The sequence below is a fragment of the Nycticebus coucang genome, chromosome 11, assembly GCF_027406575.1.
Source record: "Nycticebus coucang isolate mNycCou1 chromosome 11, mNycCou1.pri, whole genome shotgun sequence".
NCBI lineage: Eukaryota > Metazoa > Chordata > Mammalia > Primates > Lorisidae > Nycticebus > Nycticebus coucang.
In genome coordinates, this window is record NC_069790.1 from 98681696 (window position 1) to 98708853 (window position 27158).

Below are 27158 nucleotides of genomic sequence, written 5' to 3' on the forward strand. Positions count from 1 at the left end.
CAAAATCACTGTATCAGTCAGAGTTCTTCAGAGTAAGTGATAGAAAATCCTTATGGCTTGTTTAAGGAACAAAGTAATTAAATGGAAGGATAAGTAAGATAAGAAAAAAGTCTTCAAGGCTCAGGTTTAGAAAGCAAGCAGCTTAGACAGTAGGAACCACAGCAGGAAGCTGTCCTTACACTAATATTACTGAAATAAACTAATTGTCAACTAGTTCCACTCCCTTATGTCATAGCAAAATGCTCACAAATAATAAGTGAAAAAAACTAGATTCAAAAAAATATGAGCCCAATTCTATCAAAAAGAATCAGAGATATAAAGGAAGAATCTTAGAAGGAAACACAACGAATTTTTAAAAACTGCTTTTCTCTGGGTAATGGAGCTACAAGTGGTAATATGAACAATAGGGAGTGGCTATAAACCCAGATGAAGCTTCACTGGCTCACATGCTGTGTGGCCCAATTCCTCACAGGCCATGGACAGGTACTGATCTGTGGTGCAGAGGTCAGGCACAACAGTTTTAAGTTTCATGTTACTTGAAGATTTCTGATGCAATAAACATGTTTAAAGTCCTTTCTTGACTTTTACATGAGTAACCAGGACATTATAGGAATCATAATTCCAGTTAATTATTGGCATTAGTGGTATATCAAATCTTGCTGTAGTAATTAGTACATTTGCCACTAGCTATGCTATTGGTAAAATCTTGTAACAAGAAACTCTGTAGTGCTTGTTTACAACTTCAGATGAGACCACTTCACAGTTAAATTCACTTTTTCCAAACAAAATTAACTCTTGTTTTCTTTATTAAAATAGAAACATAAATATTAATAAATGCATTATTTATTTAAAAGAAAGTAGGATTAACAATAACAAAAAATTCACAATAATATCCTAAATAACACCAATCAAAAATGAAATAAAAATGACAAATGCAATCCATCATTTTAAAATACGAACAATTAAGACTACATACCAAAACTTTTGAGATGCAGTCAAATCTGTGCTCACAGGTAAATTTATAGTCTATGTGTCCTATTATTAAATAAAAAAGAAAAAATAAATGAACTAAGCCATTAATTGTAAAGAAAAAATTAATAAAATAAACTTAAGAAAAAATAAGTAAGAAATTAAAGATAAAAAGTTATATTGATTACATATAAAATAGTAAAAAAGATTTGATAAAATATTCAAGTGTTGGTTCCTTAAAAAGACTGGCAAGTTTAATAAAAGAAACAAAAATACAACTAAATAGATTAGAAATGGGAAAGGAGCTATAACCACTGATATAGAAGAAAATATTTTTAATTATAAGATACTTGTATGTAGAAATATGCAAACAGATTTTTAAATTCTATGAAAATGCATAGAATTTTATTTAAAAATATAATTTTTTAAATTGATACTCAAGAAGCAGTAGTTAATCTGTCTAGACCAAAACCATAGAAGAGGTTTTTAAGTTTTCAGAGAATTATCTTCCCTTTTACCCACCCTGAAAAAGCTCAAAGCCTATGCAGTGATATGGGTCAATTCTTCCAAAGCTTCAAAGAAGAAGCAATTCCCATACTATATACTAATCTAGAGCATAGAACAATATGGAAAATTCATTTTTTGAAGTTGATAAAGGTGGAATACAAAAATGTAAAACTGCAGTCCTTATCTTATTCGTGAATACAAATACAATAATTCTAAATAACATTTAAGGACTTAAATTCAACAGTGTTATACTAAAAAAGGCAAAAACCTCACCACGATGAAACCAAATGCATTATTCCATGCATAAATAATTTAATATTGAAACATGAGTAAAACTATATGATAATTTCTAGTTGCCTGGAGTATGTTTATTATAATTCAACAGCTTCTAATAAAATTCTTAGTATACTTGAACCAGGAAAACACTTCCTAAACCTGATAAATACCTGTATTTCAGTCCAACATCTAACATTAAAAGCTAGTGAAATTTAACAGCATTCCTAAGAAGTCAGGAATAAGAACAAAGTTATCATTATCATTTATTTAATATATGAGGTATAAACATTGTAAAAGAAGAGAGAAAAATTATCATTACCCTTAAAATGATTGGCTACTTAGAAAAGAATTAACTAGGATTAATGAAAGAGTTCAGAAAGGTTACTAAATATAAAAATCAATAGTTTGACCCCACAGTAGCAACCAGTTATAAAAAATAAGGGAAAATTGATCTCACCCAAATACAAAGGAAGATATAAAATATATAATAATATAGCTAATAAGAATTATGCAAGACATACAAAATTACTGAAGAACATATCTATCTTTAGTAACCATGACATGTGACAAGTTCCTGAATAAGAAACTTTAATACTACAAAGTTGGAACTTCATCCAACATTAATCTATAATGGAAAAGTAATTCTAAGCAAAATGCCAATAGAATTTCCTTTGGAACTTGACCAAAATATAACTAAAGCTTATCTGCAAGATAACTGCAGAAATACAACAACAACAAAAAAAATCTTGAGAAAGAGGAGTAACCTTTATCCCATTGAGAAGTTAAATATACAGTAAAGCAGTAAAGCAGAATATTAAATGGCATTAATTAAAACAGCATGATTTAGGAAACAAAAGGATACCAAAAATCAAACAAACAATAAATCCAGAAACCACTCCAAATATATATAAGAATTTAATATTTGATAAATGTAGAATTTTCAAAGTAGAAAATGGAGTTTTCAATAATGATGATGCAACAACTAAATAAATATTTAGACACTTAATTACACCTATATAAAAAATAAATTCCATTTGGAGCAAAGATTCAAATCCAAAAAATTAAAGTAAAAAGAAACACAGATATTTATATAACATTAGGATGGAAATGATCTTTTTAAACTTATCACCCAAAAACAGAAATTATGAAAGATAAATTTGTCTAAATGAAAAAAACAATATTTCTGTATATCAAAAACATGAATTAAATTGGTACATATCTGACAAGGGGTACAATGTCTGAAGCATACAAAAATACGCAAATGATTAGTGGTTTTAATATATAAATACTTCTCACTAATCAAGAAAAAATGGGCCCCCCCAAAGAAACCTTAGCAAATGCTTTCATTCGTTTCTTCAATAGATATTTACTGTGAGCTTAATATGCGTCAAATACTGTGCTGCAGGCTGAGAACACAATGTTGAAGAATCTAGACATCCAGACACAGTCTCTCCCCCGGTTCATTCTAATGTAGAAAATAGACCCTGCTCAAAAGTAAATAAAGTTACAAGTTGAGAGAAGAGACTTAAGTAAAGAAGGAAACAAATAAAAGAATGATAGAGCAAATGGGAACTACTTCCAATAGGGCTCAGGCTTTTCTCAAGATGTTAAAATTAAGCAGTTATTTAAAGGATGCAGTAGTGGTGGGGAAAAGGTGGCTGTGAACAGTAGCTTAAGCAGAGAGAACAGCACTTACCAAGCGCCGAGATGCAAAAAGGATCACGGTATGTTGGAGGAACCAGTGTGGCTACATTATAGTGGACAATACAGAGAGAAGCATAGATGAGACTTGAGAGATTTGTAAGAGGTTGTGCAGGACAGTGTGAGCCATGGTAAGGAGTTCAGATTGTATCCTATAAGCAACAATTTATTTGATTCAATTTATGAGAAAGGTTATTGCTGTCACTGCATCAAAAATCTATTGAAGTGGATTAAAAGTAGTAGCAGAGAAGCCAGATGGGACTGGTCACAATAATTGAGTGAGATAAAATTATTGGTCAGGACCAAGTGAAAGCATTGAAATGGAAAGCAGCAGATTAAAAATATATTTGGGGGGATAAAATTAATAGATTAAGCTAGTCTGCCTGACGTAGGGGACAGATCATGAAAAGAATCAAGGATTACCACAATGTTTCTGATTTAAGCAATTGGTTGAATGATGATACTATTTGTTGTAATGAAAGACAGGGAAAATGGATGTGGGGTGAGAATGAGGACTTTGGTTTTGGAAATGCTAAGTTTGAGAATTATGAGCCATCCAAAGGAAGATATTAAGGAAGCATCATACATGTGATTCTAGAACTCAAAGGAAAGGTCTAGGTGGAAAACATAAAATTGAAACTCATTGGCTCAGAGATAGCATGTAAATCAATAGAAATTGGATTGATTTCTATTGATTCATCCCGGGAAAGAATTCAAAAAGAATAGAGGGACTAGAATGAAGGTATAGGTGTGAAACCCCAACTTTTCAAAGTTTGGCAAAAGAACATGGAGTACAAAACTGAGGAGTGATCAGTGGAGCAGGAGGGAAACCAGGAAAGAATAGTATCTTGGGCATGAAGAAAGAACATTTAAAGCAGCAGAGAGTGGCTAAGGTGAGGGCAGGAAGGTACCCTCTTGGACTGGGTAATATGAAAGTGACCGGTGACTTTAACGGTCACACTAGTTGCAGTGGTGGAGAAGTTACACTGTTGTGGATTGAAAAGTAAACAGAAAATTAGAAAATGGAGACAATATATAAAGACAACTCCGTTAAAGAAGTTTGGTTATAAAAAGAGAGCTGAGAAATAGCTAATAAAAAAAGAAATGCACAAGGGAAGGTTTGGTTAAAATGAAAGACACAGGAGTATGTTTGAAAGCTGACAAGAATAATCCATTGTGGAGAGGTGGGATTGATGATATAGAAGAAAGAAAGGGGAAAACTTAAAGAGAAAAATCCTTGAAAAGGCAGGACGGGGTGGGATTCAGAGCACAAGTGGAGCTGAACCCAAAGCTTCCTCCATTACAAAAAGAAGATTGTTAGCCAGGTAGCTGGGTTGGAAGATCTTGTAGTGGGAATATGAGGAAATTTGTATGTAGTAACTTCTGTTTTCTCAGGGAAATGTGAAGTAAATGGGGAAGAGAGGATCAGAACATCTTGAGGAGATGAAAAGTTATAAGTAGTAGTTTTAGTAGTGGCAAAGAAACTAAGACTATGGCGGGATAACAGCACCAATTTGAGGTTTGAGATAACAGATTGAAAGCAAAACTAGTTGGATGAGTTGTGTGATTTTTCTTAAAGAAAATGTTTAGTTGTCCCACTGAGACCTGAGGGAGGCTGACTGTAGGGTTTATCCCAGGTTGGGATTTTGTCAGGAAGGTATGTCGGAAGAAAACGAGATTCTAGAGTGCTGAGAGCACTATATTTCAAAGAGAATGATAATAATGATGGGCTGAGGAATCAAGGCTAGACAAAGATGTGAATCAAAGACAGGGCTGATAAAAAGTGGGGAAAATGAGGTAATAGCTGTCAATGAGCAAGGAATCCAGGATAGGAAGATGGTGATCAGAGTGGAATGTCTGGTAATGTGCTAGTTAAGGCCCTCCTACAAGCAGACACCCAGACAGTGTTCAACATCCAAGAATTTTATTGAGGGAACACCTGTGAAGGATAAAGGGAAGGATCCAGGAAGGGGGGAAGGGAACCTTCATTTCATGATGCAAATGTGACACCTATCAGGAAAGGGGGATGAAGCACAAGAGCTCCACGCTGCAAGCTGCACGGTTGCAAGAAAGTTTCAGCCAGGCGGCTGAGCAGGCTCCAAGCCGAAACTACTCATTAGAGAAGTTCTACATCTCATTTGAAAGGGCCATTACCAATATCCACACTGAACTCAGTCGCTGACTGGGAGAATGGCCTCAGTGCAAACCCCACAGCGGATCACCTGGGAAGGAGAGGGAGTTGGGAGTCAACTGTGCTCCCTGGAGCAGGAAATATAAGAGGTGCATTTCCATGGTCCATACAGACAAAATTCTAGAGACGATGTCGTCTCTAATGATGACAAAGTCGAGAACTGTGGGAGCAAGGACTTTTTCCAAAGGGGAGAAATGGTCATTGGAGATGAAGTTACAGGAAGGAAGGGATTGGGTGCTGGAGTTCAAGTTCAACCACAGTGTGCTTTACACAACTCTCGGTTTTGTCAACCACCTCATAGTCATCGGAGATTTGGATACTCATTAAAACAATCTTCTGGCAGATGGCAGTGTATGAGTGTGGGGGGTACGAGGGTGGGGCCATGGTGGTAAGCAGCTTGATGACAGGATTTGAGGTGAAGGCTCAAGTAGGAGCTAGTCTTTGAAGAACTAATAATGAAAAAAAGTGACTGGGAATAGGAAATCTATAAATTACGAGGGGGAAGGAAAGGGGATGGTATTGTCCAGCAACAGGATTATCAAAAAAGCCGGGATTTTGGCAGGAAAGACGAAGAAGAAATGCTCTGAGAATAGTTACGACTAGCACGGAGGCCATCCCTAACCCCCGGCCCTAAGGCACATGGTCCTTTTGAGGGGCTTCATTCTAGGAAGGGGTCGGGGTAAACCAGGTTCAGCTAGACCAGGCTGAGGATGTAGGGAGATGGCCGCCAGCGGCGAGCGGCGGGGCGCGGCCCGGCGCCTGAGGTCCGGGCTGTGCGGGGCGAGGTGCCGCCGGCGGCCGGGCGGCGGCGCTCACGGGGCGGTGGGCGTCCCCAGGCCGCGGGCCGAGTGCTGTCGCTCCCGGGCGGCGCCGCCCCGGAGCTTGGCGCGGCAGCTGGCGGCGGCCTGGCGCGTGGTGACTGCGCCCGCCGGCTGGCAGCGGCTCCCGGGGGTGGCCGGGCGCAGGGCGGTGGCGCTGCGAGGAGACGGCTTCGCGAGGCTTCGGCCCGCACGGGCGGCAGCGGTCCCCAGGGAAGAAAGACAAAGACACGCGGGTTAGAAACCGGAGAAAACGCCCCGACGCCTCTCAGCCCCTACAAGAGCAGCCAACCCAAGGACAGTGAGATGCTATTTGCGCTCAACGGTTGGTCTGTCATATATGTACATGAGATAAATCTGCAGTGGCCAGGAGGAAACAAAATCCAATGGAAGTCTCATACAACAATGTTCTAGCAATTTAAGAAAATGTATCCAAATCCTTAAATTTCTAAATATCCTTCGACCAAGAAATTCTAGTTTTAGAGTTTTCTCTTAATAACCATAAACACATAATTTTCATACAAGGTGTTCAGTGCAGTATCTATAATAGAAAAAAAACAAAATAGGGGGAAAAGACAAAAAAAGTGGAAATATCCTATATTTAGTAATAAGGTATTGTTTAAATTATACTCATTTTCTTATAGTGAATACTAACCTGTAATAATACCTAATGATATGGAAGAGTATTATAGCCAATTTAAAAAATCAGTTTCACCCCCAATTGTAGTGCATACATGTGTATACACACACATCACACATATAACCAAATATTAAGCAGTTATCTCCAGGTGATAAGGCTGCAATTAATCTTTCATTTTTTATTTATGTTTCCCAAATTGTATATAAGTATATTTTAGAGTAAAAAATATGTGAAAACAAGGAATTTGACTCCACTCCTATGTGCTCATTTGATATACCAATTCCAATGTATTAAAATAATTTTTATATTATGTGGCAAAATGGTGGACGTCAAAATATTTTAAGGGAAATCATAGTCCAGAGAAATATTTGGTTTTTCCCAAAAGTTCTGAGTAAATCTCAGTATTTCAGAGCAGTTTGTCCTTTACACATTACGTAAACAAACCCACTACCTTTTGTGAAGTTATACCTTATTTTACTCTTAGCCATTTCTACATTAAATAAAAAAAGCTTTTCTGGGCTTCTGACAAACAATTTGGTTTGTAATTTCCATAGACTTGGGAACATAAAGTTTAACAGAAACAGAAAAGTTTACCATGCTTTTGGAACAAAATCTTTTAATTTAGACAATACCAATGTTTTACAGCAATTCAATAAATTCTTTAGTTTGAAGAATTCAATGGAAGCAAAACTAAAATATTACAATAAACAATCTAAACTTAACATCCTGGTCTTCTGATCATAAAAAAAAGCCAAGGAATACCTAAGGAATCTGTTTTGCTAAACCTCATTCCAGGAAAATGCAGAAAGGTGATAAAATTATAATATAGGTGCCGGGTGCCAGGGCTTTGTTATTAAATTGACAGAAGATCAATTATAAGTTTCAAACATATTTTAAAGTAAAGCGACCTCAATGTTGTCAGGTTGATTTTATTTAATGATGAGCTAATCCAAGATTATATATTTATCAGAGTGTTGTCTTGTTACTTAAATAGATGATGTAATTAATCACACCATCCTACAAGTTTCCTTCCCTTTGAAGGTATTGGAGGTAATTATCATGTCTGGAGGCATACTTTTAGTAAAAATTACAAGAAATAAAATTACAAAGAGAACAAATCCTAAGAGGCCAAAGTTTGTGTTAACCAAGTGCTCCTGAACAAAAGGAAGGTGGTAGGAGCTTTTTATAAAGGATTATCTCTCAAAACCTTATTATTCACCAAATGATTAAACAAACAGGATTAAATACAGATAAGAGAGAAGAGCATTTATTATCAGTGCTGTGGTCCAGCTTTCATTATCCACATAGTGATTTCAATTTAATTCAACATTTTTGGAATGCCTATTATGTCTCCAGCACTGTGTTCAGACACTAAGAACAAAAAAGATAACATAAGATTCCAATCTTTGAGAAGTTCTATCTGGAAAATTACCTTCAGATTATTAGGATGATTCAGATCTTGGGGTTTACCTAAATCCCTAAAGCACCCCACAGTCCTACCAAGCTGTCCCTCCCACTTCAAGCTGCTGATATCCTGTCATTCCTTTGTTCAAATTTATCCAGAGCATCCCATTATCTCCACTCTCGTTTTTAATCTTTCAGAGAGTCAAAGACCACTGTGAGATTCTGCCTAAAGACGGGGACTTTCTCCTCCAGAAACATGCACAGAAATGCATACACCATATACTTTATTTCACAGCTCTGCAAACTGTTTTCCTCAACATAAGCAGTAGATAAAAAGCAGTATTTACAAAGGCTTATGCCTCCCTTACATTGCTATTTTTCATTAAAGAAAAATGGCCACTTCCTGAAAAAAAATTTAAAAATTCTAACTGCTCAGTGGTAAATCTCAATGAGATTTGGCTTAAATGAATTGAAACTGGAGTACAGTATTTGACATAGCAGCATATACTTCATCTTTGATAATCAACTGAATTTTTCCCTGTGGCAACAAGTGCTGAAATCCTTGACTCACAAAGGTTCATAGGACCAAAGTAGACTTCCACAGAATGCTTTGCCAGGTTACAGTATCCCGCATACTAGAACACCAACCAAATTCCTCCAACACTTTCAAGTTAAGAGTCCAGTCACATTATTTCCTCTGCCTTCAAGTTCAGTTAAGACCTCTGAAAAATCAGCAAATTTCTTGCTGATAGAAAAATACATTATACTCTGTTCCTATGTGGGGGGATACTTCTCAGAAAGATGGTGACAGCTGCTGCCATGGAAAGTAATGAGGCACACTTGTGTGAGCAATCGTTTCCTCATCAAGCAGGAAAATCGTGGTATGTCCTGACATTCCAAGTTCCAGCTACCCTCAGAGTGCTGTGATTTTTCTTCCATTTGAATATACTTGAGAGATTATTTTGAAGATGTTGACTGTCTTGTCAGTTTCCGGAAGGTGTTCAAAATGGAATTCTTTATCATTCATATGAATGTGTAGGGGATTATATATTGGTTTCATAATAGTATTGAGTACATTGGACACTTTTTCTTCCATTCTTGAGATACTTTACTAAGAAGAATATGTTCCAGCTCCATCCAGGTAAACATAAACCCATAAATGCATTAATGTACAGTTATGATTTAATAAACAAATAAAAAATTAAAAATGGAATTCTTTTGATGACATCAGCAAACACATGAAAATGTGAAGCTGGATGCACTGAGAGACATCACTAGTTCATCCAGTTGCATGCTGAAGAGAAATAGCATAGCTGCCTGTTTCTTCCAAGACTGGGGTGGTAGTGCTTCAATTTTCTTTCATGGACCATATTTAAGAACCTTTGAGCCAAACGATTTTGACAGTCCACTCCTCTAAGATACACTATAATCTCCCACCTCTGTGCTTTTGTTCTTATTGCACCCATAAAAAATGTCTTCTCCTTCCTCTCAATTGTTCAAATGCTGTCCACCTCTCAAAATACAGACCAATGCCAGTCTCTTTCATGAAGCTTTTCTCTGATTACTTCAGTGTGAGAAATGATCTATCCCTCTTCTGAATTCCTACAATGGTTCCCATTTCTGTTCTCAAAATGTGGTTCTAAGACCACCAGCTTCACGAATGAACCACAGTCTGTATTTTTAAAAACAATGGGGCAATTTCTCCAGTTTTCCCAAATCAATTTTGCCACTGTTAAGAGAATAACTCACTCCCCAGATGGGTGGAGAGAGGAAGGCTAACAATGCTTATTTTTGCTAAGGTGACCAAATGACTCACCTGATCAATCCTCTCTGTACTCATTTTCACAAAAAGTTTGATTTGTCTATTATATGTGTATCAGATTTATAATGTCATTGTTGACTGCTGAATTCACAACCATCCTCCCTCTAACCCTGGATTTAGAGTCATTACTTCCCTATGTCATGGTCATCCTTCTAAGAATTCAGATGCTGCTACCATTTTCAAAATAACTTTACACTCACTGAGAAAGAATTTAAACAGAGCTTGAAATGAAGGTAAGCACAGTTTAGATGGAAAGGGCTACAAATGACCTCATCTGCTCAAATAAGATATAAAATCTAATGTATTCTGGAGCTGAGAATTAACTTCAAGATTATCTTTTCCAACAGATTCACATTACCGATGGAGGAACTGTACAGAATGGGGTATTTCAGGGCAAGAAATTAAAATTTAAAAAGAATAAAAATCTCAAAGTTGAAACAGTAGCAAAATCATTGAGTCAACAAGCATCGTCCTAAGTAGCTCATAGATTCAACATTAAGGATAAATAAAATCAAAAACTTAAGTGAAAGAATTAAAGAATAAAAATAACTCAAATATAAAAGATGAGCTAGATTGGTAATCTACAAAAATGGCTCCAAAGACTGTCTTTAACATTACCAGTAGCAAGGTGACTGAGACTTAACACTTACTATTACACTTATTATTACTTACACTTATTATTAATAATATTTCTCATTCATTTACTGATAATATTTATCACTCACTTACTGCTAAGTGTTTTACATACATTAGGTCAATTTAATTAAGATCAATTTATTTAATTTTAATTGAATAAAGTATTAAAGGAGAAAGTCTTTAATACCTCTGTAAGAAATCAAGAAAGCAAAGCTGGACATGTGTCAGCAACCTGTTCTAGCAAATATAGTGTTCTGAAAATTGAATAATGCCTGAGTAGCAACTGTATACTGTGGGAAAAATGAATGTGTCACACTACCTGAGATTGCTGATATGGGTCACTGAAAGCTGATTCTATGCTCATTAGCAACTTTCTGATTATAATTTATTTTTCCATGTAGATTTGCCTACTGGGAGAATATGCACTGAACCATAAACATGAGAAGCCATTCTGCCTGATACTCAATGCAAATTAAAGAACTGGCTCAATGAGCAGGGCGCTGGCCCCATATACTGAGGGTGGCGGGTTCAAACCCAGCCCCGGTCAAACTGCAACAAAAAAAAAAAAAATAGCTGGGCATTGTGGCAGGCGCCTGTAGTCCCAGCTACTCGGGAGGCTGAGGCAGGAGAATCCCCTAAGCCCAGGAGTTGGAGGTTGCTGTGAGCTGTGTGACGCCACGGCACTCTACCGAGGGCAATAAAGTAGAAACTCTGTCTCTACAAAAAAAATAAATAAATAAAAAATAAAAGAAAATTAAAGAACTGGCATTTGTGGTATTTATTCACTAGTACCTAGGAGGCCAGTTGGAGTGACAGTTCTCTAGCACCCAGTCACCTCCCTAGATGAACCAATGATAGGGCCCAGCCTTAGAAAGTAGTGGCCATGTCAAAGTTACCTGTAAGGTCTGGCAGGGTGGTCAGGCTGCCCTGTGTCTTGCTGTTCACCTTCCTTCAACAGCAAGTAAGTCCCATATGATTTCTCTCTCTCTCTGTCTCTCTCTCTCTCTCTCTCACATACACACATACACATACACACACAGGAAAAAAACATTTTAATTAGAAATGGAAATATAGGGAAAGAAGGAATAAAATATAGTGTTGTTTTTATATGCACCTTGTGAATTTAGAGCTTAGTTTTTAGAGCAGTGTTTGTTTTAAGTGGCACCAATAAGTATTTATTTTGCTTATTAAAAGTATCAGGTCAGGCATGGTGGCTCACACCTGGGAGGTCAAAGCAGGCTGCTTGAGCTCAGGAGTTTGATACCAGCCTAAGCAAGAGCAAGGAGTTTGAAACCACCTTGTCTCTAATAAGAATAGGAAAACTGAGGCAAGAGGGTCACTTGAGCCCAAAAGTTTGAGGGTGCTGTGAGTTATGATGACACCATGGCACTCTACCCAGGGCAATAAAGTCAGACTCTGTCTCAAAAAAAAAAAAAAAAAAAACAAGAATAAAAAAATCAGTCACCTAAGTAAAAAGAAAAAGTCCAAGTAGAACCTGGACTTAAAAAACTTTCCAGGGGAGGGGATGGGTGAGGATGGGTAGAGAAAGGATAATTGATTGGACCACACCTACAGTGCATCTTACAAGGGTACATGTGAAACTTACTAAATGTAGACTATAAATGTCTTAACAAAATACGTAAGAAAGTGCCAGGAAGGCTATGTTAACCAGTGTGATGAAAATATTTCAAATCGTATATAAAATCAGCACATGGTACCCCATGATTGCATTAATGTACACAGCTATGATTTAATAAAAAAAAATTAAAATTAAAAAAAAAAACAAAAAAACTTTCCTCAGAGGGTGGCACCTGTGGCTCAAAGGAGTAGGGTACCGGCCCCATATGCCGGAGGTGGTGGGTTCAAACCCAGCCCTGGCCAAAAACTGCCAAAAAAAAACAAAAAAAACTTTTCTCAGAGAATAAATATCAAAATAATTCAGATGTCCATAAATATACACAGTACATGATTACTTAGGAGTTTTGTTTCTGTTGGATTTTTTTTTGATCAATTTTTGTTTTCTGATCTCATCCCTGTATTAGAGAGATCTATAAAATACAGCAGAGTCCTACTGTATTTTATATACAAGACTGACAAAGACTTTTAGTTCATTATTTTACACCAAGAATTCAGGAGTCAGGATGCAATAAGAATCATTAAGATCCTGTGTCCAGAGTTGAGGATAACACACATATAACCTGCACTAAAAAAAAAAAAGTTGCACTGCTATGAAACTCAAGGATACAATCTTACCTGTCCTATTACCGAACTTTAACTACTGTGATGGTGTCGTGAAAATATATATTTCAGTCTAACATTTTTCCAATTAATACTATTTTCGAACAGAATTACTCAGTACGTAATATATTGAGAAGTACTGCCATCTTTAGGAAGAATGCAGAATTACTGAGTAATTATCTAACAAAGTTCAAATGTAAGTACTTAACCTCTATGCATCCTATTATGGATATTTGGCATGAGACACATTTTTTTTTAATCGATTTGTCTTTTGTGATATAATTTGGTCTGAAGAGCTACAATCACACAGTCCTAACAGGTCCTACTAATCTCTGAAAAATAAACACCAATAACTGCATTGATAGATACACTGCAAAATAAGCCCAGAATGATCAAAATTAAGGGTATATTTTAATACAGATGATCATGATTCATAACAAGGTTAAAATATATAATTATGAACTATTTTGAGAAGCAAATTAAACATTATTTCTTTAATTTTAAAGTTTAAAATTTAGAAAATGAAACAAACATTGGTGATTTGATTATATCATCATTGCTTCTCACTGGTCCTGAGATAGGTTGACTGTTTCGTACTTACTATACAGACTTTTCTTCATGCAGATTTTTACACAAGCCTAAAGGAAAATATTGCCCTGAAAAGTTCATCTGCCATTTTCCTCTCAAATAGAAAAGCAAACGTCCAATTAGCTATTTTTGACAACTAATACTAATAGCTATTTATAAATTTCCTTTATTGCTTTTTAACTTCAACAATATTTATCGTAAAATAAATCAATAACTATGATCCCTCTCTTTACAAAAGAGATGTGAAATACTACATTATGTTGCACATGAGGTACTCAATATATACTAGAAATAAATAATAATACTCTGTCCATTTATTTAACAAAAATCAGTTTCCTCAATGATAGGCAGTATGGTAAAATGGAAAGCATATGGATCAAGGAATAAAAACATCTAGGTTCTGTAACTTTCAGACTTACTGTTGAACAACTGAAAAAAAGCAAGATACAGAAAAGTATGAACAACATGCTACCACTTCAGGGAAGGGGAATGTGTATATATATATATATATATATATATATATATATATATATATATAGTTAAATGCACATGAAACAGCTCCTGAAAGCCCAAGAAACTGCTGAATTCTTGCTTCTGGGGAAGGGAATAGAAGAATGAGAGATGGGGTAGAAAACTTACCTTTCACAGTATAATTTCTTGTACTTTTAAAAAATACGGATAGGTTATTGCCTATTAAAATCATCTCTAAGAGATAGCTAGCTTCTATTCCTAACTTCTTCATTAACTACACATTTGGCCTTATGTAATCACTTACCTCAATTTTCTCCACTTTAAAATGATGTTATATTAAATCTCTAAGTTCCCCAACTATAATTCAACAGAATTATAGCTCAATAGAAGGTATATACAAAATTCCAGGTAGTGAAATAAAAAAACTATACACCTTATTTTGCAGTTACTTACACAACACAGTATTATAATTATCTATATTTCTACCTGACACATTTCCATCAGGCTATAAGGGAAAATAGTAAGCAAAGGAGTCTGGGAAGAAAGTTTAGGTTAAGTGGACAATATTTATCTTCCTTCTTTTTGTTTTGTTATCACAAGTTAAAATGTGGTTAAATGATTCCCCCTTTTTTTTACATATCCAAACTGTTGCTTCTAAGATACATTGTCTCAAAACATTTTGATAAATGAATAATTAGTAACTGTAAGTAAAAAGAGGTAGTATTTCTGTGGCAGTTTCAAAATGGATCCTGAGATAGGAAAAATCACCCATAAAATTAATTCAAAAATATCCTTAAATCATCCATAATCTTCATAAACAAAGATACTAACAGAACCAAAGGGGGCCAACAGTAGAACAGTAGAAGCTTAGACCAGTAAAAGTAGGACATGAAGACATTGAAAAGAAAGAAATCAAAATTTCCTGAAACCTTACAGAATAGGAAAAACAGGGACAGGCCTGGTGATCTATTCATCCATAATTCTACATGCTGTAGGGTAGAACTGCTAGTCTTGGGTTTCCAAGGGCTTAGAGTCTAATCATGGGGACAATGTAATTAACAATGCCATAATAACACAAAAGATGAGAGTGAAGAATAAATGGTAAGGTAAATGCTGTAAGTTCATTAGAAGAAGAGGCCTCTCTGTCAAGAACAGATTCATAAAAGCAATAGGACTTTAAAGTCCATGTAGTAAGCAAAGTTATGGAGGTAGCATGGACAAAAAGAAGGGAACAAGAGAGTCAGTGTTAGTAAGATGGCGGTAGTAGTATGAGTAGTAGAGAGTAGAATGATGAATTCATTTTTAGTCATAGTTTAATTCTTCATAATAAGTTGGCTAAAAATGTTAGAAATTATTTTTCAAATACTGAGTTGCCAAATTTTCTTTACAGAATACATAAAAGTGGTGACACATTAGTAATGTATCAAAACTGACAAGGCTCAAATGTAAGATTGACATGCATCTAGATCCAACATTATATTAGGACAAGGCCCTGGGATATCAGAAAATCATCTTTATTCAGGATGTTTGGCAACCATTTGCCAGCATTTTGTTTCAGGTACCTATCACAACCTTTACACTCAGGAATCAGCTTCAATTAAAACACACAAAACCAGGAAATCAAGAGGTGCTGGTTTTAATTTTACACTGATTTAACTGACTTGAGCCTGGTTGATGAAATAATATAGTATTGGAGGGTTTATTTCAAGGAAAAATGTTAAAATAAAACAAAAACTATCTTGTATCTCTCAGAGATCTAGTGATCTAATAAAGCTAAAGGAATAACAAATAACCACTTAACTTTTGGCAAGATATACAATATAAACTCAAGGCCTTCATTACCACGTGGATAAAGAGAGAAAGAGGGAATGGTCATTGGTAACACACTGATAAACCTTGTAAGAAATTTCTAAAAAAAATTATCTCTAAAATGTTAGCTAGGGTAAGAAGGCTATAAAACAAATGAAGTCCTCAATGCAGAACACATATATTCTAAAATTCTATTCTACTGTTCATTTTTACTACAATCTTTCAAACCCCTAAATATACATATGACTTTTATTGATAATTTCTTAGTGATTCACTGGAGTGTAAATGGATATACATGTATAGACACTTCCCAGGAAAAAACGTGTCAATATTCAAACAAATTTATTTTAAAAGGAAGATGGGCAACAGGTGATAGAGTCTATGATTAACAGTGTAACTGTGAGCAACAACAGTGTGCCTTGCATTGATGTGGATATTAGACTTTTATGCTAATATCTATTATTGATTAAAGTACAAGCAACAAGAAAAAGAAATGATTTTCAAAGCATTAGAATAGAAAAATTTTAAAGGTGGGTTTTTTTTTTTTTCATTTTACTTTAGATCATATGAGAATAACAAAAAGTTGTTTTATTATAGCTATCTTCTCTTAGCTCAAGTCTGTTAACATTTTTATTATTGACTTCAATTTTGGGGGGTCATACTCATCCATAAAATTCACTCTGTTGACACCTGACACACCAACTTTGCTGGGAATTCTCCTCTTCAAAGACGGACTTTAAACATTAATCCAAAATGTTGGATATAGATCAGTGGCTGTTGCTTTCAACAGACCAATGGCTATGCTTTCTATATTAAATCACTGGTTTCAATCCCAAGCAGGACTGACTTATTAAAAGTCATTTTGCATTCTCTCATTAAGTACCAATTTTTCTTGGGCAGGGAGAAACGAGGGAGTAGTAAATAGGCTGTTTCATTTTAATCTCAAGAGGACAAAAATTTCTAGATAACTCCAGTGGTTATCTAGATAGCAAGATCAAGAAAAGTTTTATCATTTCCTTCAGAAAGGCAAAAAGGGAGAAACCAGTGAAAACTACAGGAACATAAGACAATGAACAGTCTACCTTTTATTAAGTAGTCACCAGTAGAAAAAGTATAGCATTGCAAAGAAAAATTAATATATCTCAATCACCTGTTCAACTTTCAATATCATATTTTTTCTCTTAGATTCTAGTTGTGAATATCAGATTAAATTTATCATATGAATTGTGTCAGATTCTATCAGGATCTTACCACCCAAATGATGTCTTCCTAGCTTAGGTTCACAGAGTTCAAGAATATCTTGATGAGAGGCACAGAGACTGAATTGTGAACAATTCCTAGCCAGATCAAAGCTATGAGACTAAACAAACAGATCTTGGTCAGTCCAAGATCACTAACAAATTGTTTTATTTTAAAATATACTTCTTATTTTAAGAAATACTCTTTTATATAGATCTTACAGATTTTATCTTAAAAGCCCTCTGACTACAATACATAAATTAATTCATATGGCCTAATACTATTACAATTTAATTATCCAATACATCTTAAAAGTAACATATATATTATATATATATATGTTACATTACTTATTTTATAAGGGGGAAGAGGAGACAGAAGGACAGACACAGAGAGAAACAGTGCTAGACAAACAACATATCCCAAATGAAAAACTGAAATAGGTAGGTATTGCCCTAAATTATATAATAAACTAAAAGAATTTCAGGAGTAGTATGATGTATTGACTCTATTCTTCTGGTAATCTCAAACCTATGATTTCAACAAGTACTCAAACACTAATAACTTCTAAGTCTCTAGCCCTGGGACAATTTCTCTCCTGATCGAACCTGTGTATTTATTAAACATCTCCAATTAGATGTCCCACAAGCACCTCAAACTCAACATATTTAAATTGTAATTGGGCATTTTCTCCTGGAAAAGTGCTCCTCCTCTGTATTCACTACCTTGAAGAATGGCACTACCTACCTGCCCAACCAGAATGCCCAAAACAGTGAATCATACATATTCTTTATTCATCTCTAATGCTTGGAAAATTTTACTTCTGAAAGAACTATGGCGTCTGTATCTTTCTCTATAGTCTCATTGCCATTACCTAAATTTAGGCCCTAACAATCTCACTTAGATTTCTGAAACTGCCTCCTAATTGATCCCCAACACAAATCTTACCTCCCCACCTCCACCTCAATTCAGTCTCCTGAGTGCTATCAGATGTCAAACAAACTACTTACTTGATGTATAAGATATTTCTTGATTTGGCAATGCCTTGTCTCATATTCCTTCCCTTAATCTACATGTGGTTTCTTTGTCTCTGTACCTACTTGGAAACTTTTGGCTGCCTAGTTAACACTTTCAAAACTCATAAATTTAAGAATTACAAGAAGTCTTCCGAACCCATCAGTGTGCCTTTAATATTCTATGTCTGTGTCCTTACAATGCATTCCTCCCCTTCCACTGTACTTGAAGAAGAACTGCTTTGCTTACCTCTGTATCCCTAGCACCTAACTCAGTGCATCACACAAAACAGGATTAATACGTCTACTGAATAAATGAAGGTCAACCTAAGACAATGAAATGTAAAGAATACTCACAAAATTCTTTTGACTTCTGAACCCTGAAGAAGCTCTACAGGAAAAAAAATTTAATTTGCTTATTATTATTAATCTGTCCCCTGATCATATTTTTAAACAATTTCTTTCATCTTCTATCCAATAAAGTTAAAACCTTCAGTCTTTAAAGGCAAATAAATACTTCATTTCAAACACAACTAGTCTTGCAAGTAATAAACTTCTTAATTAACATGTGATACAAAGGCTTGCATCACTCAAGTGGCTAAAAGGAATCTGGGTTAATTCAACCTAGCAAATACCTGTTTGCCTGCATGCCTAGGACACCACCTATGCATCAGTAATAGGTAAACAAACCTAGCTGCCACCATCCCACAGCCTCCAAATCAACTGTGGTCACATTAGCATACTTCCTGTCAAATATCACAGCCCCAGCATCCCTTCAGCGTCCTATGATCCATCCAAGTAAGGTCTGAGTTGTTCTTAATTCTTAGAAGCAAATATAATCAGTTATTTAAAAGCCATAAAGCTATTTCCACCTTTATATAGAACATACTAAATTAAAAATCATAATAAAGAGAACCTGGAAGCAATTTTTTTAATTCATTAAAAATTGAAAAGATAAAGGTATTTTAAAAATAGTTTATCAAAAACCAAAACTGTCCATTAATGCCTAAAAAAACAATAAACACATCTATTTCTAACAATATCATACTGAAAATAAAGCATGTGCAATTTTCAGAATCAAGTTTTATTTTTAAAAGGCAGAAGGGTCTCTGAACAGACAGCTTGCTTCCACCACTGTCTTTTATTTGACCTCAAAGGACCAGAGCTGACAGGAGGATCGGAAATGAGAAGTTACCTTCAGATTCACATGCTTATCTTATACTTGATGGTCACAGAAAAAAAAGAACAAAGGTTCATCCTCTGTGTCTGGAAATCTTAATGAAAGAGTAGATTTAAAAAAAGCTATTTTGAACTGGATCTAAAGCCCATGAAACTCAACTTATGAAATAAAAGATATAGGTACAGATACATCAAACAGGAAGGAAGGGAGGGAGGAAGGGAGGATCTTTTAAAATGTAGAGTTATTGTTTACAGCCTCATTGCTCAGTGTGGATAACAGACCAGTGGCACAGACATCATATGAAAGCTTGTTCAAACTGGGAAATCTCAGGTCCCACCCAGATCTACTGAGTCAGAATTTCCATTTTAATCTATATATTTTCAAAATTTCATAGGAAACTGAATCCATATCCAAATTAACCAACCAACCACTAATGTAACCAAAGAAATTTTGGCTTCACCAAAGTACAGAACTCCTTTAAATGCCACTTTATGTATTAATAGTATTTCAGCCATTCTGTTTGTTATTAACAGGACAAGAGTTATTTTGTACATTTACATATAATCCTTTATAAGAAATTCAATAACCTCTCCAATGGAGGAAAAGTTGAGGTCAATCCAGATCTATGTTTTCCCCAGAGACCCTCATTAGCTCTTTGTTGACACAAAATACATTTGAAATCACAAGGTACCACCAACACAAACTTGTGATTTTTTTAACATGCTAAGAGTCTCCTCAGGGCAACTTTATTCACACCAACAGTAACTCAAATATTCAATTCAATCAACAGCAACAAAGTTAAAAACTAAAAATAAAAAATGAGAACTAAAATATGAAAAAATAACTTATCAACTTTACTGATTATCACTACAAGCATGTAATCCAAGTTTGCAAGGATGTGGTTAAAGGTTAAAGTACCAATTAAGTTAGGAACAAAGACATAAATTAGTATTACTTCTCCTGGATAATGTGCCAAGAAGACTGATACTGGCCTTTCCCTGGAGCAGCCTTGAAGGTCCTTTAACTGACAGTCTCCATCCAAAACTCATTCCCTCCACAAATCCTATTGGTTACACACACTGTGTACTAGGTGCTGTGTAGGACACTGCGGACACAAGGATAATTAAGACACAGCCCTGCCACTAATGGCCTTTTTCAGTCTGGTCAGTGAGACCCAAATACATAGGTAATCATAAGTAATCAAAAAACAAGGTAGTAACTGCTACAAAGGGATGGGCAGACATGGGATGAGTACATTGGTGCATTAAAGGGACATCTCCACTCTTGCCTTGAACAGGGAAGGCTGAAAGAAGAGGGGTGGGTGACACAGCGGGCATTCTAAGGTGAGGGCCTGGAGATAAGAGCACAGTTTTGCACTTGAGAAAAATCACTCTAGCTTCAGTGTGGAGGAATGAAATAAAGAGGGACAAAGTGAAAGGGACAGTTAGAAAGCAATCACCTTAGTGCTAGGACAGATATGAGGTAAAAGTGATCTAAACTAAGAAAGGGGCAGCAGATCTAAAACAAAACAAAAAAAAGTAGACAGATTCAAACAATGTTAAGAAAGTAGGAATAGCAGACAAAGAGAGTGATTAAATATGTGCAGGGGAGAGAGAGAAGCCAAGGATGGCTCCTGTATTTCTACCTTGAATCATCTAGTATACATTTTTGAGAAAGGAAATATAAGAAAAAAATGTGGGTTTGAAAAAAAGTAAGTCCATTTTTTGACACAGTGACTGAGAAACACTGACATGAAAACATCCAGTTGATAGCTGAATACATAGCTCAGGTGAAAAACATTAAAAAGTCTATACTGTATACTTCCTGAGAGTGAGCAAGTTTTATTTTTCTTCAAATCCATGTGTTCTAAACTTAACCTATTCTCCATCGACTCTAGATAAATAAACTCGGTTTATGAAGGAAAGAAAGTATATCCGTTGGAAAGGTCTTCATTCAATATAGTTTTGTTTTTCAGCTTTAGAACTTCAGGGGAAACTGCAGTTACTAGATGTAAAATGCATAAAACAAAACTATGTTACATGAGATTATCTCCTAAGACGCTGAATAACTGAGAAGCTACATACTGAATACCCTACGTAAGGCCTCTGACCCCAATGAGTACACAATTCCTACAAAAAAAACAATTATTCTAAACCCAAGGACAGCAACACAATTATTTCAAATCTTGATGTAAGAGCCACCTTTCTCAAAATGCTTTCTGGAGAAAATTCTCAAAAAATAATATTTACACCAGGAAAAAAGTCTAGTGATCTCTTACTTTATTAGAATTTCTTCAGAAATACAAATGGCCCTCAGAAGACAAGTGTTTGACAGTAAACTTGCTTTGACTGAATCATCAAACCTGGTTCCATCTTCTGCTTAGAAAGAGTCCACAGAGCTTTCACTAAAGTGTGAGTGTAGGGTAATATTAATTGTTGACTCTCATCCTTAGCAAACAAATACAAAAGGAAAAACAGAGAAGCCCATTACTATTTTAGAAAGGCTAAGATTTGTGAGACTGTATGAAGATCCTTGGTGCTTGTAACTTCCCCGCCTTTGCTACCTGGTATCTAGTTGCCTGTTTTGATTAAGATATCACCCATCCATCCACTCTTCAATAAATATTTTTTAAGCATTACTATATCCTAAGCACTGTGCTAGGCACAGGACCTACGTAACTCTCCCAGTCCCTTACATAAATCTCTCCAGTGGAAAGACAGACATTAAACAAGTCAATGTACAAACATAAGCATAAATACAAACTGTACTAAATGACGATAGGAAAGGAACATGAAACAGACAAGGGAGATGTACTTTAGATTACCTTTATTTAGAATTAACATTTAAGCTGAGACCTAAAAAAGTGAGTAAGTTAGTCAAGCTATAAATATATAGTAACAACAGATCCATGTTTTAGGAAGATAGTACTGCTAACGGCACAGGAGACAGTTTAGAGGTCAGTTAAGAGAGGGCTACAGTAGTGAAAGCAAGAGATAAGAGTCCAGATCAAAGTACTTAAGGTGGAGATGACAAGGAAGAGCCAAATATGGAAAACATTCAGAGGCAGGATGAATAGGTATTGATTATTACTCAGGTAAAGAGTGTTAAGAGAAAGAATCAAAGTATTTGCCAGGATTCTAATTAGCGTAGGTAACTAGAAGGGTAGAGTGAGAATAACAGACAGGGAACACATACAGGAAGAACAAGCTTGGAAAGGAAAATATGTTTAGTTTTTGCAGCATTTAAAATGCTGAATAAATATTCATGTGGAGATGTCTGACATGCAACTTCGAAAACAAATAGGAAAATAGCCAGGCTAGAAAACAGGTCTGGAGTCATCTTCACAAAAGTGGTAAGTGATGCCTTGAGAATGGAGAAATCACTGAGAGAGTACAGAAAGAGAAAACGGATCAAGAAAACCTTAATCTATATTTGAAGGCCTAATAACAAACAAAAGCCACCAGTATGAGAGGAAGTATCAAAGTTCATTTGAGCTTCAGTTCAACATTTATCAACATCCACCATGTTCTAGGTACTATGCTAAATATTCAGGGTGTAAAGGCAAGATAGGATTTCTACTCTTAAGAAACATATAATCTAGAGAAGAAATGCAAATAGATTATTTCAAGAGATTTACAGGGCACTATAAAAACAAAGGAGGGGGAAATCCAGGAGGTCAGGAGATACTAATCAGAGGCTTAAAAAATAAGTTATACAAAAAATGTTAGTAAAAGAAAACCAAATGAAATCAAGAGAATGCTCCTGGACTTCTGGAATACTGGTAAGAGAACTAGTATGGGAAAGAACTGGAAGAAGTCAAGAGAGACCAAAGTGATTTAAACTGGAAAGGGTAGTTACTCTTATAAGAAAATAAGAGACAATGGAGATGAGAAGAGAACAAGGAATTTTTGATAGAACGTTTTCAAGCACTGTGGGAAGTATTACAGAAGACAGACTGAAAGAAACTGCAAGCTAAATGAGGATTTGGGAAGAAAGGTGGGTAAAGAGAATTTGTATGTAGTCTGCTGCACTTTATGTTATTGTTATTTCCTTAGGAGATTTTAGTAAAATATATTAAAAGTTTATTACTTTCCAAAGGTGTTTGGCTTATCTGCTTCCTTTGAATGTAATACTATGCCAAGGCTGGACCAAAGTGACCCAGTTATAAGTGACCATGAACATCTGGAAAAGGTAAATTTTTAAGCATTAATGCTAGAATAGAGGTCAAACATCATGTAAAGCAAAAAGCCACTAGATTTACCATTTATGCAATCAGTGGTGACCTTCAAGTGAACTTTCAGTACAAATGTAGAAGTAGAAAAAAATAACAGATGGTTCACAAGTGAATGATATAGGCATGCTCTACACATTCATTCATTCAAGAAGTATTTATTGAATGCCTACTATGTACTGGGAGTAACCTTAGGCCTTGGAGAACCAGTGGTGATCAAGACATAGAATGTTTTTATTTTTAATTTGCAATGTAGAAATTTAATATTGTACATACAAAGATCAGAGGCAGAATGATGGATTAACATGGTGGATAAATTACATCATTATGATGCATATTCTTTCTACGATTTTTCTCTGCCTACGTGTGTGTTGACTAATTCTCTTATGCTGGCTCTATTTATTTTCCCAAAATGACAGCCAAAATTTTAGGTGTAGCAAATTAATCCCACAAAAAGAAGACTTATTTTTCCTCATCCTTTACTTGTCATCAGTGAGAATGATAAGTCTTTTCTAGAATTCCCCTGTAGGACTTCCTCATGTCTCTTGAGCCAGAATTCTATCATATATTACGCCAGTGATTGTCATAAAAACCAAACAGCCATCACAGGTTTAGCTGGGCAAAATTATGCCAAAAGTATGCAAAATTTGAAATATATGACCATTTCCTGAGCCTATGGCTATCCAATGCCTTAGCAGAACTAGAGTTCAGGAAACAACAACAAAATACCTGTCAGGCCTACTTTATCTATCATAAAATGAAATATGGGTTCTATTTCATTCTGCAATTCTTCTCGATGCAAGCTGACACGGACAGACAGGTGCGACTGCTTCACATTGACATATCATTAAGGAAACGAACCTTCTTTTAATAGGGAGATTCCTCTTCCCCTCCATTCATGGTTTTTCTAAATCATTGAAGATTTATCAGATAAATTATGAACGTGTTATGTGATTCCAAATGAACAAGTATGAATCTTACTAGTGCAGTACTTATAACTCCAGTTGAACTGATATTGATCATGAGAAGACACAGACCTCTTAAGAATGTATAGTCTAATAGAGAAGGCAGGCAAGGAAATAAACAATCACAGCATTGTACAATCAGTGCTAAAACAGGTGTAGGAGAGCACATGGAAGTTTGACAGAATAAATGGCAAGAACTAGGCTGAAGGCAGTATGGAAGAGTTATTTTTTGGCTGAAAGAAATTTGAGCATGTTACAGGTTGAGGGAGAGGAACTAGTGGTCAGAGAGACAGACGATGAGGAGGGAGAAGGAGAGGGGAGTTATTGGAGGAAGGTCCAGAAAAGTAGACAGACAAGAGTGGAAGTGTTGGAATTGGAAAAGAACACCTCTTCCTCCAAAGAAGGAAAAGATAAAAAATAATTCTGATGGGAAAGGTGAGCATAAAGAAATGTTCTCTACTTTTTGCTATGACATTGACAAGACTTTATAGGAAGCTTAAAAGCAGTGTAAAAGTTTTGAAGCAGATGTGAGAATTGGATATATGAAATGAAAATGAATCAACTTCAATTCTCAAGATTATAAGAATGAGAAAAAGACACAATCAACAATTGTAGGCTTGCTTTGTTTGGATCTAGAAGTGGAATGTGAAGTAGAAGGTGAGTTGCATTTCATAGAATTTGATAGGCATGAATTAAACAAAGGAAAATCCTGAGAATTATCAAAAATCACTAAGTGCACACTCACATGTATGCAATTATTTATGAATTAATGTGGCACGCCTGTAAATCTGAACTTGTAACTATTACTTAGTAACAATGCAGGTTAGAAGGTTCATATAAGACAGGTAAGAGACACCATGAATAACGGAAATGAAGATAAAACTCACAGGTGAAAAAGCTACAGAGATTAGATGAGGTCATAGAAAGAGAAATAAAAGCAAAGCTAGACTGTGGACTAATGATAAGCCCAAAGATAACTGACAGAATGTTCCTGCCTTTGACATTTTCTTAGCACCTATTGTGTGCCAGGAATACTCTGAGGCAGGAGTCCTCAAACTTTTTAAACAGGGGGCCAGTTCACTGTCCCTCAGACCGTTGGAGGGCCGGACTATAGTTTTTAAAAAAAAAAAACTATGAACAAATTCCTATGCACACTGCACATATCTTATTTTGAAGTAAAAAAACAAAATGGAACAAATACAATCACATCGCCTCATTCGGCCCAGGGGCTGCAGTTTGAGGACTTCTGCGAGTCTGAGGCATTGATCATACAAAGAAAAGACATGATTCTTGCTTGTAAACTCAAAATGTTCAAGTACCCAAAGCCTAATGTTTAAAAAAAAGAAAGCTGCCCTGAGTTTTGTTACTCAAAACTACATATTTTTAATAAGAAGCAAAATAATACCATAAAAGATTAGCAAATTCTTGAAAAACTGAGCAAAAAGGGCTGACAAAAAAAAAAAAATCCAGCAGATTAAAGACACATAAGATAATGATATGCTTTAACTTAATAAACTGCTGTGTATCTTAGCTTTATCATCTGACTTTTCTCTAAACAGTTGGATTAACGCCAACAAAAGGCAACGAACATCAAATGGCAAAGCAAGATAACCAGAAATTAAGTGCTGAAAAGTATTTTAAGAAGAAACTGAAACAAATTTTAGTGATCACTACAACAGTAATAATATTTATTGTACTCTTCCTTGAAGGAGGTATTCTGCTAAGTATATTATATACATCACTAAAATTTTATAAATTCTCACAACAAACATAAAGTAGTTTTTATTATCATTTACAGACAAGAAAATTGAAGCTTAGAAAGATTAAGTAATCTGTCCAAACCACACAGCTAGTAAGCAAAGGAACCAGGACTTGCAGTCAGGTGTACATAACTCTTAAAAATGCATGCTTTAACTGCTGTATGATCCTGCTTCCCCAAATGAATGGAACGATGCCAGACACATGATGAACACTTGGCAGTGTCTGTCACTGAAGTAATGAACGACAGGACATAAAGCAGCTATTTTGCACTAAGCCAAAATGTGGAAAGCACAACAAGAAAGGCAGGAATAACACTGTAAAGATTCACTAAATCACCAACTCAAAGTGTGCAGCATAATTGGGGGTGTCTGGAAAATAGCAGCAACTGACAGACTGACTTAATATTTTGCTACAGGAAATGTAATGGCTCTTTCTGAGTGAAAACTTTAGGTTGTGTATGAATCTACAAATACAAAGTTGGGAATGGCATCAGGCAGCTCAGAAAAGAAATGCAGATACTGATGAAAAGACTATTTCTCACACTTTCTCAGTATGGAAAGGATTACTGATAGTGCATGAACTCAATACTCAAGACCAACGGATGCCTCTAATTCTCTCACTTTTAAAAGTGAAGAAAAGCATTAGCCGGGCGCCTGTGGCGGGCGCCTGTAGTCCCAGCTGCTCAGGAGGCTGAGGCAA

General features: G+C 35.6%; 1 protein-coding gene across 2 annotated transcripts in view; it reads right to left on the reverse strand.

Annotated features, from left to right (window-relative positions):
• Positions 1–803: 803 nt before the first annotated feature.
• Positions 804–27158, reverse strand: part of ZNF800 (zinc finger protein 800) — a 54372-nt gene continuing 28017 nt past the window's right edge. For both annotated transcript variants that reach the window (XM_053608984.1, XM_053608983.1), the window contains exon 6: positions 804–6643. In XM_053608984.1, the coding sequence (XP_053464959.1) occupies positions 6457–6643 (187 nt within the window). In that variant the 3' untranslated portion in view covers positions 804–6456. The remainder of the gene's footprint in view (positions 6644–27158) is intronic.